The following is a 19,361-nucleotide window of genomic DNA, read 5'->3' on the forward strand; positions in this document are numbered from 1 at the left end:
CCATCCGATACAGTGACCACTCCTGCGTGGTGGCTCTTCAGTGAGTACTGGAAACGTTGCCAGTCTGAATCGAGATGTTTTGCAACTACAGAATACACACTGGGTTTTGAAGACTTAGTATAAAAAAAATGTAAAATATCTCATTAATGATTTCTTATGCTAAGTATATGTTGAAATGATAATTTTTTGAAATCTGGGATTAGAGTAAATATACTGTTTAATTTCACCTCTTTCTTTTCCACCTTTTAAAATGTAGCTACTAGAACGTTTTAAATTACACATGTGGTTTGCGTGATAGTTTTCTTGGACAGGACAGGTCTGGCCCAGAGGTTGGCGACCTTTTTCTGGAAAGGGCCAGATAGTAAATATTTTCGACCTCGAGAGCTGAAAGTCTGTGCTGCACCTTTTCACCACAGATGCTGTGTAATGCAGAAGCAGAAGCAGCCACAGATGATGTGTAGATGAATGGGCATGGCGTGTGCCAATAAAACTTTATTCATAAAAACAGGCGGTGGAGCAGGGATCGGCCTGCAGGCCGACCCTCGTCTAGCCCAGTGGTTCTCCACTTGGGGCAGTTTTGCCTCCCAGGGGATATTTGACAATGTCTGGAGACATTTTTAGTTGTCACGGTGCGGGGGTGGGGTGGAGTGCCTCTGAATTCTAGTGGGTGTAGCCCAGGGATACTGTCAGACATCCTACCGTGCACAGGACAGCCCCACATCCTGGCCCCAAGTGTCTTCCTCACCATGTGCTGGGTGACCCTCTATGCTTTGGTTCTCTCATCTGTGAATCAAGAATAACCCCAGAGCTGAGTTAGTTACCCATCAAGCGCTTAGAACTGGGAGTGACCGGTGAGTGTCACCTGCGGGGGACTTTTGTCCAAGCAGTACCTGTTCCTTTTAGGAATACTGAGGCCAGGGAGGAGTGACTCACCGGGTCTCACCACTGCCACCGTTTTGGTGTGTGTTCCAGGTGCACTTCATCAACCCGGAAACGGTGCCCAAGCCTTGCTGTGCTCCGACTCAGCTCAATGCCATTTCCGTGCTCTACTTCGATGACAGTTCCAATGTCATCCTGAAGAAATACAGAAACATGGTTGTCCGGGCCTGTGGTTGCCACTAGCCCCTCCTGGAAGTCAGACGCTTCGGGGCCACGTTTCTCCAGATCCTGGGCCCCTCGCCGCCCAGCGTCTCCCACCACCTCGGCGAGGAGCCCGCAGCCCAGCTGCCTTTCGCGAGGCCTTCCCGTCCCCCTCTCCAGCTGCAGCGCTGTAGAAGCGTTAAGGAATCTGAGAGGCAGATGGCTTTTGATCCGTTTTTCGTTGGCATCCTACAGACAAGATCCTACAAGCTGCTGCAGGCAAAACCTAACAGGGAAAACATATATCAGGAAAAATTGCCGGGCCCCGATCGCTGGCTGTGAAGTCTCAGCTGTGCACCGACTCGTTCCCAGGGGTAATGATGACACCCTTCAGCCCGGCCACCAGCAGCGGGGGGAAGGGGCCGCGGCCAGGGGTGGGCACGTTCGTCTCTGTGCGAGAGGGAGACTAACGCGGAAGTCCCTGTAATAAATGTCACAATAAAACGAATGAATGAAAATGGTTAGGATGGTAGAGATATATTTTCCTAAACAATTTATCCCCATTTCTTGGTTTACTCTGATTTCATAAACAGAAGCTGTGGCCGGCGGAGGGAGGGGAGGCCCCCTCTCCGTGCCATTCCGGTTTCATTCTGAGGCTTGCCGAGGCCCACTGTTTACGTAAACTCACCCAGAAGCCAAGATTTGGCCAGCAGGGGAGAGGGAAATTTTCTGCTTGGAGTGGACCTCGAAGAATAAATAGGTTCCATCGTTCAGCCGAGTGCGTGGTGGCAGAAGTTAAAACAGGCATGTGAAGCAGCGGCAGACGCCTGGAATTGGTTTGCCAACACTCCCCGTGGTAGGAGGTGAGTGAGGGTTGGCAGATGGAGGCGGACAGCTCAGGACAGAACCTGCAGCTTGATCCTGAGTTCCGGCCACCATAGCCCTACTTTCAGAAGCACGCTAGCCTTCAACAGGGGTGGGTGGGCAGGGGGACCGTCAGTCCCCCAAGCCAGCTCCTCCGTTGGTCATCGATAGCAGTGTCCTGGAGTCTGGGCTCTGATGCGGGCCTCCGTGGTCACCTCTTTTCATTCGCAGACCCCTTTTTGAGGACTCTGCGCAAGAATCGGCCCCTCGAAGTAAGGGAAAGGTGACACAGTGGGAGGTCTGCTGGATGCAGGGTGTGCAGATGTGAATCTCAAACAGAAGCCTCCAGAAGCTGTCGTGAGAGTGTCCTGACTCGAAGGTGCCATTTCTGACGCGGCTCTTGGCGTGAGCCTCCCTTGCCTTAGCTGGTGGGTCCCCTAAATGGCGTGCACCCAGCCTCCAGCTGCAGTGCAGCCTTGGAGACGACCAGGCTCTCTGTGAACAAAGAACAGGGTTATCCCGGTGAGGCCTGTGGCCCCGGGATCTGGTCTAGTGGGAAACTGCTTCTCCATGTTGATTGAGTTGGTTCCTGGAAACACAGGGACGCTGTTTTCATTTTCTTTTATGTTTTCTTCTTCAGTAGCTTGGGCTGCAGCCTTCACTCTGCCCAGTCAATGGGGAAGAGTCGGTGTTTTTGTTACATTTTGTTTTGTCTGTCGACAGATCTGGGGGTTTTGCTGTGATTCCCTCTTGGTGCAAGTTTTGTCACCACGTATACCCCAGCCGACATCTGGCTCGCATCATTTGTACACTGAAGCATGTAAATAGTTGTTACTAAACAAAGAAATTATTTATGTCCGTCTGAAGCTCATTTTAGACCCTCTCCAATCCCTTGTTCAGGACGATGAGCTTACTCGCTTCCCTCCAACCTGTTTATTTTCTTATTTAAGACTATTTATTCATGGTCAGACCAATGTACCTTCAGCCGTTGCGTAGAGCAGTCCTCAGAGAAAATGCTGTATAAATAGACAAAATAAAAAGGGTTCTGGTTTTGGGCCTGTGTATGTCTGTGTTGTTTTTTCTCTCAGCGCCTGGATATTGGAGTTCTCTTGGTGTGCTGAGAACTCTTTGCCTTGGCCTCCACCATCAACACGCTGTTTATCATTCAGGCCCTGGGGAGAGAGGGACGCTCGTCAGTATTTGATGCAGCTGTGTGGGGCTCCGGGCAGGAGAGATGGAAGCAAACAACAAATGTGAATTTGGTGGAGGCTCAGCTACAGAGATCCTTGATTGAATTACACTGCAGCTGTCAGCAGCTGTTTCGGAGAGGCAGGGGGTAAATTAGCTGTGTTTACTGCTAACATAGTTGAAAGATTTAGTCATCCCAATAAAATAGAGGCACAAGAAAGAAAAAGAAATAGTAGTGGGGGTAGGGGGAGTGTACACCCAAAACTTTAAAGCAGCACGGACCCCGGAGCCAACACTGTCCGGTGCAAATCATTTCGGCGGCTTGGGGGCTGCTGCTGGCTCCCGGCTTGAGCCGTAGACGGCCCACAGCGGGCCTGGTGAAGGTAGCCAGGGGCCCGCTGTGCATGCAGCAGCCTGCAGCCGTGCAGCGTGGAGCAGCGTCTTGGGTCCCCTTCCGCTTTGAAGTGCACGCTGAGGTCACCTGATGGTTGTTAGAATCTGGGCCCATTCCCTGGCCGGCTGCTTCATCTTGCCCTGTTGTCTCTAATGAAGCAGCCGCTCCTAACAAGTTCCAGCCCCTGTGATTTCCAAACCCTCCTGTCATTGTCCTGATGCGTGATGTAGCTTTTGTTCTGTTTCCAGGCTGAAGACCAGAGCTGCAAACCAGAGGGCCACATGCAGCCTGCAGACGTATCTTATTCCTCCTGCATGGTTGAATTCGTTGCCAACACATTTTTGAAACTCAGAAGATTGGGGTGAAAAAAACCTCAGATTCTGCCTTCCCTTGAGCGGTCTGCAGATCTGGCCACCCTGGGCCCCGTTCCTGCGTGGCAGCTCCCAGCTGGAGCCAAAGAGCAGTTGTTGCCACAGTCTCCACTGCTCCCTGTTGTCTGTCTCATGAAGGTGCGAATGTCAGTTGCTGTTTTAAAAATTGTAGGTATTTGTTGATTTGTACCCATGTCTCTATTAAGAGTAGGAAGGTAAAGCCTGGACTGAAAGAGCCACGCACTTCGGGGGAAGAGGAGAAGCCTTTTGTTCATTTCTGGCTCACTTTCCCCTTTCCAGCTGGACCCCTGTAGGCAGGCGTGTCTGTGGCTGCAACACGGCAGGCGGCCTCATCTTTGGCCTTCACCTTGCCCTCTCCTGGTTCCTACCTCTCTTGCTCGTTGTTACCTTGGAGCATTTTGCGTTGGTGCCTCTTCTCCCTGTCCCACTTACGGAGCACCTCTGTCAGGGACCATGGTTTCCACCACTTGGCCTGACATCGTTGCTGGCCGTGCTGAGAGGGCCTGAAGAAGTGAAGGGATTTACTCAGCGTCACCGGCTAATAATTGCTGGGACTGGAATTGGGACCCAAAGCCTGGCCTCGATCCCATGCTCACCTGAGTTAGTCTCCTGGGTCTGCTCACGAAATGTGGGGATTCCCGGCCCCCAGCCCTGCCTCTCCAAATGACCTTCCCCAATTCCTTACGTCCATCCCTGAATCCGTGCCAAGTTCCTGGACCACAGGCTCAGGCTTTTGGTCTCCCTCCTGCTTCCAGGCAGCTCTAGGGCCTTCCTCTGTGAGCATGTTGCCGAACTTCTAGCATCCCCCCTGGCTGGGCCCGCCAGCCCTGCCTGCTGTACATATAGCTTGCCTCACCTCTGATTTCTGCTTCACTGCCTGGTGACGGTAGTGTGTGGACCTTGCTGGGAGCCTGGGAGGGTCAGCAGTGGTCACTGGGGCCATCTGCTTAGAAAATTCTCACATGTGAGTCCTTCCCTCTGTCCAGGTCTTTTGGAGAAGCTGAGCGTATTAATTTCCTGAGGCTGCCCTCACAAAGTACAAACTAGTGATTTAAAAAACTAGAAATGTATCCTCCCAGTTCTGGAGGCTGTAAGTCCAAACTCAAGGTGTCATTGGGGCCACGCTCCCTACAGATGCTTCAGGGGAGGAAACTTCCGTGTCTCTTCCGTCCTTTGGTGGCTGCCGGCAGCCTTGGCTTGTGGCTGCATCTCTCCAATCTCTGCCAGTCTTCACATGGCTTCTCCATTTTTCTATGTCCTTCTTCCGCATGTCTCTTAAAAGGACGCTTGTCAGCGGATTTAGGGTTCACCCAGATGATCCAGGATGATCTCCTCGCCTTGAGGTCCTTAATGACATCTGCAGAGACCTTTTTTCCAAATAAGGTCACATTCCCGGGTACTAAGGACGAGGATGTGGACATATCTTTTGGGGTAGCACCGTTCGGCCCCCCGTCATGAAGCTACACGTCCCGCTCCTGAGGCCTTGCCCCCACTTTCCTGCTGCAGAGTTTTGGGACCTCGTAGAGCACTGTGGTCCTCAGAATGCCCCTGGCCGCCACCCGCGCTGCTGTGTGAGCACTGCAGCTCCTTGTCTCATCCCACGACTAGAAATGGGCTTGGGAGCCCAGCCCGGCTTCCCTCCAATTCTGAGCCTTCACCCAGTCATGCTGCAGCCAGGTGCGGCACGGGGTGCCGGGCCGTGTCAGCTCTGGAGGAGTGGGCAGACCATAAACAAGGATGGCTGAACCACGGTGCCCTTCACAGGCGCAAAGGTGTCTCTGAGGGCTTCACAGGCTTCCTCTTTGGCCAGAAGCCTTCATTCACTCATTCACTAGTTCCTTGTGCGTCCTCTGTGTGCCAGGCTGCGGGCACTGGAGATACAGGAGCAAAGCATCCGCTCAGGGAAGCACATGTTCGAGGGCACAGGAAACATATAGTATCTGGTACCGCACCGTGGCTGCATGGGCTTCTTTTTCCATATAAAATAATACAGATTTTCCTTCATGATTGCGTTGGTATAGAGATGAATATTAACCAGGCTGCATCGTATTTTTTTATCTTCTCATTTCAAAAGATATTAAAATATTTTTGTGAGCTCCTAAAAGTACCGTGGTTCCCGAGCATGGTGTCTGCTGTGCTTGATGGGCAAGCCGGCTAGGGGTGACCCATTTAGTGATGAGTGCTGGGAAGAAAGAGTGAGCCAGGGAAGGGTGGGTGGTGTCAGCAGAGAGGCTCTTGGAAAGCATGGTCAGGGAAGGACTCTGAGTGGGGAGCGATAGGGGTCCCCATGGGGAAGAGCATTTCTGCCTGAAGGATTTGCACATGCAAAGGCCCTGAGGTGGGACTTGCTTGCCAGGTTGGAGGAACAGCAAGGAAGCCTGCCCTTGTGGCCGGAGCAGAGTGAGTCGGGCAGGAATGAAGTCAGCGAGGCAAAGGCTTTGAGGGCCCCAGAGGGACTTTGCAATGGGGTCGTAGGACGTGCTAAGAGCAGGAGAGGACTTGATGGGAAGAGCTGGGGCGGGGGGAGGTAAGGGAATAAGGGAGGGCTTCAAGGAGGACGTGGCATTTTAATCTCCCCTGCCCCAGTTGAGCCTTTCCCGTCTCCCATCTGCAGAGGCTGGAGGTGGGGTGAGCACTCAAACCCCTCTGCCTGGTGTTTGGGATGGGAAGTGGCACCCGGTCAAGGTCACACACGGAGGCAGCTGAGAGCGCGCTCGCTTCCCCTGGGAGAAGACCTCCGCTGCCTTCTTACACGTATTTATTTGAGGTGGAGGTGAATCCTCGTGCCACAGAGGGAGTGCATGCTGGGCAGAGGGGCCTGGGATCAGCGCCAGCTCAAAGCCTATCTAACTTATTTTGTTAGCTGTGGGACCTTGGGCAACTTCCTACCCTCTCTCCCAGGACCCAGTCCTTCTTGGGGCCCCAGCCCTGCACTCAGGTTGGAGCCCATCCACCCCTTCTAGGGATACTGACCGTGACCTAGACATGCTTCCCCTCTGCCTGTGGATCGGGTCCTCCTGGCTCAGACCCTTTCAGGACTCTGGCCCCAGCCTCTCTTGGTCTTAGATTTGAGGAAATAAAAACAGAAGAGGAAGAACACAGAACTCTCCAAAGTCTATGGATTTGCGACAGCTGTTGAGACAAGAAAGTGCACCTGGCCCAGGAGGACAGCGCCGCCTTCCCTGGCACTCAGTCCTTCCCACCCGCCCTCTCCCAGCCACGGCTCCCTGGTGACAGAGGAAGTGGCCGAGTGGGGCAGGGTCTCAAGCCCCCCACTCCATGGAACGCAGGCCCTGGGCTGGCCCTGCTTTAGTGCTGTGAGCTCTGCAGTATGGCCACAAGTCATGTCCCAGCATCAGCGGCCAGTGCTGTGAAATGGTGCCAGCTACCCGCCCCCCCTCCCCACCACGAGGACGTGTGGCCTGGGCAGTCACCCGGGGCTCTGTGCCCCAGAAGGCCCTGCGTTTCCATGCTGCTCCAGGTCCTGAAGCTTCCGTAGCCAGTCCTGTGCCCAGTGGACAGAACAAGAACTTTGGTGTCAGGCCCAGGGTCCGATATGTCCTCTGCCACATTCACTGTTCAGCAAGGACATTTGGGACATATATGGGCTGCGGACAGTGTTCTGGGCACTGAGGATACGCTGTGAACGGGGGTGGGGGGAATGAGGCCCCCCTCTCTTGGATGGCGCATGCAATGGCAAAGAGAGCAGGCGAGCAAATGAATGGTCAAGGGAGAGGCCAGACGATGGCCAGCGTTGGGGGAAGGATTCGCACCAGCTGAAGAGATGTTAGCCAGGTGTGCGGTCCAAGTGTGCAGAAACCCCAGGTAGAAGGCCCTGAGCCCACAGAGCTGAGGACAGACCCCAGGGGAGAAAGCCAAGGCCGGCGGAAGACCTGTGATGGGAAGAGGTTAAGTGAGGGGATTCTCAGCCTTGGCACCACCGGCGTTTGGGGCCGGGCATTCTCTGTTGCTGGGCCATCCTGTGCATTGTAGACGCCACCCTCTAGCCCCCAGTAGCATCCCCCTGTTGTGACAACCACTAATGTCCCCAGATATTGCCAAATGTCCCCTGGGAGGCACAACCGCTCCCAGTTGAGAACCACCGAATTACGGAAACTGAAATCAAGCCAACAGAAGCCTGGGAGCTATGGGGAGATTTTGAGGGGTGGGGTCCACTTACTTAAGAACTCAGAGCTGAGGAAGGGAAGGAAATGGGGTTGGATCGCCCCCATCCGGCCTCCTAGAGACACACACCCCCCCCCCCCCCCCCCCCCCCCCCGCCCAGTGATATCCAGCCCCTGGATTGGCGCTCAGGAGTCTACTCTGGTGTTGTCTGCCTCTTGGGAAGGACATTTGCAGGAGACCGTGACGGGGGAGAGTAGAGAGCTGGGCATTTATTTTAGGGACAGTTGAGGGGAAACTCCTACAGCAAGTGGGGCCACTAAACAAAGGATCTTGTATGCCCCATTAAACGATGAACTTGGAGCCTCTTATGAGCCGATTGACCTTGGGCACGCCGCATGGCTCCTCAAGCCTCAGTTTTCTCTTCTGTCAAGTGGGCACAACAATAATAACCTCTTAGGGCTGTTGGGAGCATTAAATGAGATGATGTAAGCAGAGCACACCTTGGCAGCCAGAGTGATGCTGTTAAACAAGAACTCTCTGCTCAAAGCCCCCCACGGGTTCCCACCCTGCTCAGAGTAAAAGAACCAAAAAGAACCTACAGGATCTGACCCTCGCCCCCGACCAAGTTTCCCGTTACGAGTGACCGCGGTGACAAACTACAGTCGTGCCTCATTTTCCAGGACCCCTCTCTGTACTTGCGTGTAACCTACACACATCCTCCATACACTTTAAATCATCTCTAGATTACTTAAAATACCTAATAAAATGTACATGCTATCCGCATGCACCAAGTTCAAGTTTTGCTTTTTGGAACTTTCTGGAATCTTTTTCCGACTATTTTTGATCCATGGTTGGTTGAACCCATGGATACAGAGGGCTGAGTGTACCACAAACTTAGTGCCTTAAAGCAACACAGATTTATAGTTCTAGAGGTCTGAAGTCTAAAGAGGACTGGCCCCTTCACCATCTCCAAGGCCCGCAGGGTAGCATCTTTAGGTCTCTTCACATCTTTCTGTCCAGCCCTCCTCCTTCTGTCTTTCAGGGAACCTGTGCTTACATCGGGCTCACCCACACAACCCAGGAAAATCTCCCCATCTCAACATCCTCAATCACATCTGCAAAGTCCCTTTTGCAAGGCGGGACATAATAAGAAATAAATATTTGGTCTTTGGTCTCTAATTCCCGGCACAGAGCTTCTAGACGCCTTGGAATTTCCTGAGTGCTGGGGAGAATAGGAGTTTTAGGATTGTCTAGTTTTCATAACTAGCTCCTTTCAACCCTACCTGAGTTTATGCTAATGAGGTGACCCTTGACTGAGCAAAGAGACTCTGTGATTGGAGGGTCGAAACCTTCAGCCCCACCCCTGACCTGAAGGAGGGTTTGGAGAGCTTCCAGGTTGGGGACCGCATGGAGGTGAGGGACGGTGGTGGTTGGGAAGGCCTGGGGGCCGCGGGCTCCTTCTCCCACTGCACTTTTCCCTGAGCATCTCTTTCACGTGGCTGATCCTGAGTTGTATCCTTTATAATAAATGGGTAATAGTAAGTAAAGCGCCTTCTTGAGTTCTGTAAGCTGTTCTAGCAAATTGTCAAACCTGAGGAGGGGTGTGTGGAAACCCCTGATTTATCGCCAGTCGGTCAAAAGTGCAGGTGACAACCTGGGATTTGCATTTGGTGCCTGAGCCCTTAAACTCAGGGTCTGTGCTAACTCCAGGGAGATAGCGTCAGAACTGAATTGAATTGTAGGACACCCGGTTGGTATCCAGAGATTTAGAGAACTGGTTGGTGTGGGGAGAACCACCCCCCCCCCCCGCCAACATTTGGTGTCAGAAGTGTTGTGAATGAAAATGGTTGATACAGACCAACGTACGTCACCTTCCGTAAGGTAACATTCGCAGGTTCCAGGGATTAGGACATGGCCATCTTTGGGGGGGCCATCATCAGCCTCCGTCACCGCCACTCTACCGCCCCTCCCCTCACACACTCTGCTCCAGCTGCAGCACCCCCGTTGCTGGTCTCCACATCCCAGGTGTGCGCTCCTGCCTCAGGGCCTTTGCACTTGCTGCACCCCCCAGCCAGGAATGCAGTTCCTCCAGACGGCTTGCAGGCTGTTCCCCAAGCTCCTTCAGATCTTTTCCCCAAATCGCCTTGTCCTCGAGCCTTCCTCTGCTGCCCGCTGGTGACTCCACTCCCCCCTCCCACCCTTCCTGTCTTCTTCCTTGCTTGTTTCCCCTCCGTAAAGCTCGTTGCCACCTGACAAACTGAATGTTTTTACTTATTTATGTGGCTGTTGTCCATCTTGGTCTCCAGAGGACAAGGGATTTTGTCTGTTTTGGTCGCCGTGGTGTCCCTATGCCCAACCCAAGTCTTGGTGCACAGCAGGGCTTCCTTGACACGGTTTGATGAATAAATGCCTGTATTGCTATTAACAAGCCCGGAATCAGGAGACTTGGGCTCTGCTCCTCGTAGCTGAAGGGCCTTGGAAAGGGCTTTAACCCTGGCCCCCTGGGCCTCGCCCTTTCAGATCAAGGTTAGATCGGGGGTGTCTGCTGGCTCCACCTGATTGGCCCCTTTGGCATCTGGGCAGCGTTTCGGGATCATCTGTGAGACGTTTTCTCAGGTGTAGCCAGGAGTGTGCTTTAATGGAGCGGTGAAGTGACCCTCTGAGTTTCATCCCAAACCCTGTGGTCTTTTCTGCTTTTCCTGCTCTAGGAAAGGCAGGGGCTGGGGGAGTTTAGGAATGATGACTCTGGCCTGAGATCCATGTTCTCCCAAACTCGTGTCATTATTTAATGGCACAAACAAGCCGCTGAGCGACAGACTAAATAATTCCCGAGAAAAGTTTGCGCTTGTGTGCTGGGGTGGGGGTCTGGGACGGTGGCGGTGAAGGTGGAGGTCCGGCGGGCGGGGCGGGGCGGGGAGACGTGGCCACCATTTGCTCAGAGGCCCACATCCTTGCCCTTGACCCTTGATGGTGCACATAGAACTTAATCACGTTATAGAAATGCTGAACAAAAATCGTTTCAGTTGCTAAAGCCAACAGAGAAACTGCATATCTGAGTTTCTGACCCTTCCTGACCAAATCCAAATCCAGATCTCTCTATTTCAGGACATCTTAGCAGAAATCATCTTACCCTTTTTGTCCAGCCCAGAGTTGGGGAGCAACGGCTTTGCGCCTCCACCTGGCAACCCACTTGGCCTCGGGGTGGGTGGGTCGCCCAGAGGTGCTCTGAGGGGGACGGAGAGTCGCTCTGAGCAAATTCCTTCCCCGGGTGTCTTTGCAGAGGGTGATTTTCTGGCTCAGTGGCCTCTCCAGCCCTCCAAACAAGCACTGGTCTTCGTTCCATTCTTGTTTCGAGTGTTGATGAAGGGAAGGATGACAGATGACCCGGGCCTCCATCTCATCCTGTCCTTCTGAGTGGTCCCTAAAATAACACCATTAGTGGGCCAGGCGGAGGCTCCTTATCTTCAGAGGGGTCTGCTGATAACACCAAGTGGGGCTTCTCGGATGCCCTGGGCCGAGACTGGGCGGCGGCCGTGGCCTTGATGCATTACAAGGGTCTTTGCTTCCCGGCGGCCTGGTGACATTCCAGGGGTATAAATAGTCCAGCAGGCTGGAGGCCTGCGTGCATGGGCGTGATGGCGGCGGCAGAGCCTGGCACGCCTGGTTCATGACACCCGCCGGCCAGTCACGTGTGTACGCAGACCTGCCACTGCTCCTGCCCGTGTGTCCTCAGCCAGGCGGGGCCTGTGAGCAGCGGGGTGCGGGACGGGCTCATCTGGGCAGCATTTCTTCCCAGCCCTTGCCCAGCCGTGACCTTCCGTCCCCGCCATCGGCTACGGGGTGCTCAACTTCAGCGTCATTCCTTAAGCCTTCCTCTGGCCGCCTACGGCTCATCCTCAGAATGCTACTTTGGCTAACATTGATCATTCCTGATCAGAGATTTGGAAATAAAGAACAGCTCACGGGAAAAGGTAACAAATGACCCATCAATCTACTGTTCTCCCCCTCCCTGGATGTAAAAATGATGCACGTTTCCACTCCTCTGTTCTGAGGACAGATATCTGACTAGTCCGTTCAGCACCTGACACTCACAGAGCCTCCTTCAGCTCTGCCTCTGTGCCAGCCGCTGTTACGGAAACGACACAGAGCAGGAGGAAGACGGACAGGACCCTGCTCTCCTGCGCTCACAGGCTGGGAGGCGAGGCAGGCACGACACAATCAACCATCGGCACCAGACCGGCAAGTGACAATCCACCAGCCAGAGAAGGCAGCCCTGAGGGAGACAGTGACAGGGTCGGTAGAGAATTCACAGGGCTATGGTGATGCCAATGGCCGCTTTGGGACAGGTTTTCAGAGGAGGCTCCTCTGAGAAGGCGACATTTCAGCTGAGACAGGATGTTGGGGAGCCACCGTCAGCCTGGTCTCCACAGCCCTTGGGTGAGGGAAACACGATCAAGATGATGTGACTGTAGTTACTTTCAGTTTTCTACTGAAGTATGATATCCACGCAGGATGTGCAAAATGTGAACACAGAGTGACAGTTTCTGCACCTGGAATAAATCAAAAAATAGCATCATGGTCCCCAGAGTTGCCCTTCTAGTCATCACCCCGGCCCCCCAGAGTAACCACTGCCTGCAACTCTCACTCCGTAGGTTGGTTTTGCCTATTTTAGCAAGTTATACAAACAAAACAGTGTAATACTTCTTCCACTGTACCTGGCCTCTTTTCCTCAATGTCGTGACTTACCCATCTTGCTGTGTTTAGTTGTAGTTTGTTTCCTTTTCGTTGCTGTATAATATTCCATTATGTGGCCATAGCAAATTTGTTTCTTCATTCTACTGTTGATGGGCGTTTGGTAGTTTCTGTCTAATAAGAAAATGCAGCTGTGAACACTCTTGCATATGTCCATGCTTGTCTCTGCTGGGTCTCCTCCTAGGAATGGACTAGCTGAGCTGGGTCACAGGATCTGTGAAATGTCTGTTCTAGCTGATTCTGCCAGACTGCTTTCCAAGGTGATTGAAGCTACATCCTCACCACCAGCAGGTGAGAGTCCCATTTGCTATACATCCTCGCCAACGTTTTGGTTTTGTTTTTGTTTTTGGCTGCGTTGGGTCTTTGTTGCTACGCACGGGCTTTCTCTAGTTGCAGCGAGGGGGGGCTACTCTTCACTGCGGTGCGCAGGCTTCTCATTGCGGTGGCTTCTCTTGTTGTGGAGCACGGGCTCTAGGTGCGTGGGCTTCAGTAGTTGTGGTATGAGGGCTCAGTAGTTGTGGCTCGTGGGCTCTAGAGAGCAGGCTCAGTAGTTGTGGTGCACTGGCTTAGTTGCTCCGTGGCATGTGGGATCCTCCCGGACCAGGGCTCGAACCCGTGTCCCCTGCATTGGCAGGCGGATTCTTAACCCGGGCGCCACCAGGGAAGTCCCCATCCCCGCCTACATTTGATATATCTGGTTTTTTTGTTTGTTTGTTTGTTTTCACTTTACAGATGCTCGTGAGCCATTCAATTGAATTTTGAATTTGCTAGTTTGAATTAATTTTTTGAGGGGGATTCACAGTCACTCAAAAGTATTTAAGGGCAGGGGCAGGACCAGGGATGGAAAAGAGAAAAGGTCTCTGCTAGCTGCTGCTTCGTGCAACCCTCCTGTGAGCCTGGTCTGGGCAATTGCACCCACTGTTCCAGTCCATGCTGTAAGGGAGGTGCTGTGACGGCCCCTGCACTTTGGGGACCAGAGAAAAGGATTTTGGCCCAGAGACACTAAGCGACTTGCCACTGTCACACAGCTAAGGGCGGAGATTTGAACTCAGGCTTGTCCTGCTCCAAACCCTGCTCCCATTCCCGGCACTATTCCACCCGTGAAGGCGCTCGCCCTGCCCAAGAAAGGGGAGACCGAGATGCTTCTACTCCCACAGACCAAAGGTTGTTTCTTGTTCCTTTTGGCATCTGCCCCAAGCCTTGAATGTCACAAATGTGGGGGCCACCATGTGAGAACTTGAACCAGAATCCAGGGAGACAGCTTATCGCCCAAACCTGTATGCGGATGAATTAAAACCAAAACAAGTGACCTCCTTGGTCATTTACCAGGCACAGCAGGAAGAGGGGACTTGGCAATGTCCTGCTCACTGACCAGTCTAGAGGAACAAACCTGATCATTCAGGCTAAAGAATTCACTTGCTTCGTCAGTCCTGACCCATCGGGAAGCCTGGCAGCTCTGCCGGGAACGCTGCTCTCGCCAGGACAGCTGGGGGAAGGAGAGTGATGTGTTTATTTATTTCGGATTTCTAGATGCACTGCTTCCCAAAAAGGTTTTGTGGGAGGCTGTGGGAAGCTTAACAAAAAACTTAAACACATGAAAAAAGTAGGAAGATTTTTAAAATAAAATTGGAGTAAGAGGTTTTAAAAAAAAAAACAATGAATTTAACAGTGGTGGGCACCTGGCATGGGACGACCACACAAATGTTCGAGGGGCCACCTTGGGGAATCTGAGCGAGATGCTGACCCCGAGGAAGGCAGAGCAGAGAGACAGAAAAACTGGGCTCTTGCTAAGGTGACCAACCATGCTGGTGTGCCTGGGACAGACAGCTTTCCCTGGAGTGTGGACATCCCTGTGCTGAAACTGAGATCGTCCCAAAGTGGGTTGAGTTGGCTGCTCTAGCCCTTGGTGACGTCACTTGAGCTGCTAAATCCAGCTGTGCTTGAAAGCAGAGCACCCTACCACCGCCCCTTGCTTTGCCGACGTGTATACCAGTCAATTCCTCTTATTCCTCTTTTTACCCATAGAAAACTATCCTTTTGTTACTCATTAAGTTTAATTTCTATTTATGCAGAGGTAAATAAAAAGTTCAACTCTAATACAAGGTTTATAATAAAGAGCAGCTGCGCTCTACCCTCCTCTTCAGCACTGGCTCCAACTCCCAGTGGGGATTCAGATCAATATTCATCATTTTGAAATGTATTGTCCTGGGTACTTGATGGGCACCTTAAATCTGGACATTAGTGCCTTCTAGAAGAAACACCTTTTCTTTCTACTCTTTTAGCTATTTCTTCTCATATAAACCTCTGTATTTCTAAATAATATGCTCACCCTCTTCTTTCTTGATTTCCTATTTTAGACATTAACCATTGACCTCTCGTATGGAAAATGAGAATTGAAAACCTAACACCACTTCCATATATAGACTTCCCACATCCTCTTGATCTATTGATCCAAATGTTTGGCAAAATGAACATTTAGTGTTTATGTAATTCTGGCCTTGCAAATACTGTTTACCTCTGCCCAGTGTAGTATGGTATGACATCATTTCCTTTCTGACACAACCTTTTGTTTTTCCTGGAGTTTATAATTGCCTTAAGAAAATAATCTGCTTAGTTTTCTTTGTATCCATCATGTGTCTTTCTCCAACCCTCCAAAAGAATTCTAAAACTTTTCTCAGCACGAACGTATCAGGTGATCTATTGGGTGATTTTTGTTTGTTCGTTACTTTACATTTACTCCTCCTGGTTCCCAGTCAATGGCTTGCAGGCCTGCTGCAGCACCGGGACTTCCCCTCACACCGTCCCGGGACTTGCCCTCACCTCCCTTCTGCGATGGGTCGCCAATTCCTGGATCCTGCCCTTTCCTCCTTCATGGTTTACACTACTGTGTGATTGGAACAGGTTCTCTAGGAGCTGCCTGGCATGAGATACAAGGGAGGCAACTTTTTGAAACATCTAATATCTGAAAGCATCATCATTCTATCTCACACTTTGATTGTTTAACCTAATATAAAATTCTAGTTTGAGAATAATTTTCCTCCAGGTATTTGAAGGCTAATAAGGCTTGGCTCCGTGCACTTCATAGTCGCGACACTTCCAGTGCTACTGTTGAGAAGTTCGGGGCTATTCTGATTCCTGTTCATTTGTACATGACGTTTTCTCCCTTCTTTCTCTTTGAAAACTTGAAGTGTCTTTTTTTTTTTTTTTTTTTTTTTGCGGTACGCGGGCCTCTCACCGCTGTGGCCTCTCCCGCTGCGGAGCACAGGCTCCGGACGCGCAGGCTCAGCGGCCATGGCTCACGGGCCCAGCCGCTCCGCGGCACGTGGGATCTTCCCGGACCGGGGCACGGACCCGCGTCCCCTGCATCGGCAGGCAGACTCTCAACCACTGCGCCACCAGGGAAGCCCGAAGTGTCTTTTTTAATCTCCAGTTTTCTGAAAAATTTTAATGCTATGATAATTTCTTTTTATTGAAGTATAGTTGGAATTTGGGTCCCAGGATGGAACCTCTAATTTTCTTATCTCTTACTTCTAGTTTCCATCTCCATATTTTTATGCCAAGTTTGGGGGGTATTTCTTCACCTTTATTTTCTCAATTATTCTATTGATGCTCTTTTTACAGCTTTACAAGAGTTCATTCTTCTCTGAAAAAAAAGTTTTGGGTAGCACTTGCTTCTTGTTTCACCCATTCAATCTTTTATCTCTGTGATAATATTAGCCATGTTTTTTGGTTTTTTCTTAGGCATGTGTCTTCTCTCTGCATTGTCTTTGTTTCCTTACGTTCTGTTGTTTTCTGCTGTGTGTTTCGGTTTCTGGCTTTGATGTGGAGGTGGTCCCCGTGATGGGAGGAGTGAGCGTGAGGCTCACCATTTCCCACACTGACTCGCACTTAAGTATACCGTTTTCACAACAGGGTTGCCCCTCTTTCTCTGGGCTGGCATCCCTGGTTTTGGAGTCTCAGGTTTAATCTCTTCAGGGTTGATCTCCCATCTCCTTCCAGAGAGGGGCTAGAATTAGGGAGCCTAATTTTCTGGGCCATGCTTCTTAGAGTTCAGCTTTTCTGCTGGCCTACGTGGGTCGTCCCCATCCATTTGACTTCCATTTTCAAATATTTTGTGGGCGTCCTTCAACTGCTGTCGTCCTCTCGTCTATTTATATTGTTCTTTAGGTTTATACCTTTATTTAAAACTTCATCTGTGGGCTTCCCTGGTGGCACAGTGGTTAAGAATCCGCCTGCCAGTGCAGGGGACACGGGTTCAAGCCCTGGTCCGGGAAGATCCCACATGCCGTGGAGCAACTAAGCAGCCCACGTGCCACAACTACTGAGCCTGTGCTCTAGAGCCTGCGAGGCACAACTACTGAAGCCTGCATGCCTAGAGCCCATGCTCCACAACAAGAGAAGCCTGCGCACCGCAACGAAGAGTAGCCCCTGCTCACCACAAGTAGAGAAACCCCACGTGCAGTAACGGAGACCCAATGCAGCTAAATATAAATAAATAATTTTTTTTAAAAAAAACTTCATTTGTTAACCTTTTTAGCATGGTCTCTGGATGGAGCAAAGACAAACACACATGTTCAATTCCCTGGGTTCACCAGGAATAGGGTAACCAACTTATCCCGGTTTGTCCAGGAATTTCTTGGTTTTAAAACTGAAAGTCCTACTGAGTCACCTTGCTGTACAGCAGGGATTGTAAATCAACTATACTTCAATAATAACATTTAAAAAATAAGTATCAATAAATAAAACTGAAAGTCCTGCATCTCAGGAAATTCCTGAGTCCTGGGAAAACTAACTTCTCCAGCTGTAGCTTCTGAGTCTCCTTTACCCCATCGACTGTCTGAACCCATCTGAATCTGGTATTCCCTGAGCAGCCACTGAAAGTGCCCTGGCTCATCCGGGGGGTGGTCCTCACAGCCTCGGAGAATGACGCGGACTGAATCACTCATGTTACAGGCACTCACAAGTGTCTGGAAAAGTCCCTGTATTTCTGGAAACCCCAAAGATAAACGGCAGGCATGACTATCATTACTGAAATTGCCGGCTGCAGTGGAGACGTGCAGGTCTGGTGGCCGCCCGGAGGTGCAGCCCCCGCCTGCGCAACCTCTGTAATTATGAGACGGCATTTTAAATTGTTCCAGTCCAAACAAGACCTGGAAATGCAGAGAGCAGGCTGGTCGTTAGGGCTGGAGAGGAACGGTCTCCATGGAAGAGCCTGGAAGGGCTTACTGACAACACAGGGCAGGGCTGGAGGTGATGTTCTCACCGTCTCTACAGCAACAGGGGTTGTAGATGGAAGGGGAGTTGGCGGATCTTCCTCAGCACCCCCAGTCTGTCCCCTGGGAACAGGCATACGGGAGGTGCCTTTTTGTTTGGTCGGTGCTACGCTATACTCCACCAACTAAGCATGCATTTGGATGAACTAGCATTTAAAATTAAAAGGCAAATATTTTTATGATGAGTTGAGCTTAGCGGTCATCCACACATTAGAGTAAGTTAATTTACACAAAGAGGGAGGGGAGCCCAGCACAAGGCAGACGCTAGAGGGAAGGCAGGAGGGTGGCTGGTGGAGAGTGCGGACCAAGGTGTGTGTCTTCATGGTGGATACCGCTGTGGCTAAGTCCCAGTGCCACCCACTTATTGACTGTATTATCTGGCCTCCCTGAGCCTCGGTTTCCTTATCTGCAAAATGGGTATAATTATAGCACGGACTGCATAGCGCTGGTGTGAAGATTAAAAAGAAAAATAAATACCATGTGCTTAGCATGTTATGATAGTATGGAACTTGATAAGTTCACAATGACTGGTGTTATTATTGCTGTTGTTGTAATTATAAGGCTTATTTTGCCATTCTCGAGGGATCCACCTGACTCTGAAGGTGGTAATTAACAAATGGGGAACAAGCAAGGACTTGCTCAGCAGATCCTGGGGGAGGGCGGGGCCCGGCCAATGTGGAATCATGTCCACCAGCCTTCATCACTCAAGGTGATGCTCCAGGCTCTGTAACAGCACAGGTGCTATGGGGAGGTCCAGTCAGGCTTCATGGGTCCTGACCGTGGAGGAGAACCAGACCAGGGTATCACAGCAAGATTCCAACATCAAGGGGTCATGGAGAAAGCAATGTTCATTATCTCCATCACCTCTGGCCCAGAGATTTCTGATTATTTGAGCTTTTCTTACCCAGGATCCTTCTCTGGAAAGCATCATGGCACATCCCTGCATTCTTTCATTTGTCTAACGAACAGGCAGCACACTAGACTCCCAATTTGGGTTTTTTTTTAGGCCACGCTGTGCGGCACATGGGACCTTAGTTCCCTGACCGGGGATCGAACCCGTGCCCCCTGCATTGGAAGCACGGATTCTTAACCACCGGACCGCCAGGGAAGTCCCCTGGATGCCCCAGTCTTAAAGAAACTCCAAGAGCCCACAGTCTCACAGGGAGGTTGACAAGTCCAAGGCAATCACATCACCATCGGAGGAGTCCCTTAGTTCTTGCTGAAATGAGGGAGGGAATCAATGGGGGAGTGAGAAAATGAATGAATGAATGAATGAATGGGCTTCCCTGGTGG

The 19,361-nt window shown here is 51.3% G+C and overlaps 1 protein-coding gene across 1 annotated transcript in view; it reads left to right on the plus strand.

Moving 5' to 3' along the window:
• BMP7 (bone morphogenetic protein 7) overlaps positions 1–2,939 on the plus strand; it is an 89,296-nt gene extending 86,357 nt beyond the window's left edge. Inside the window, exon 7 of the mRNA XM_032607010.1 lies at positions 973–2,939. Coding sequence (XP_032462901.1) covers positions 973–1,122 — 150 coding nt within the window. The 3' untranslated portion in view covers positions 1,123–2,939. The remainder of the gene's footprint in view (positions 1–972) is intronic.
• Positions 2,940–19,361: the final 16,422 nt, after the last annotated feature.

Source organism: Phocoena sinus, chromosome 15 (assembly GCF_008692025.1).
Source record: "Phocoena sinus isolate mPhoSin1 chromosome 15, mPhoSin1.pri, whole genome shotgun sequence".
NCBI lineage: Eukaryota > Metazoa > Chordata > Mammalia > Artiodactyla > Phocoenidae > Phocoena > Phocoena sinus.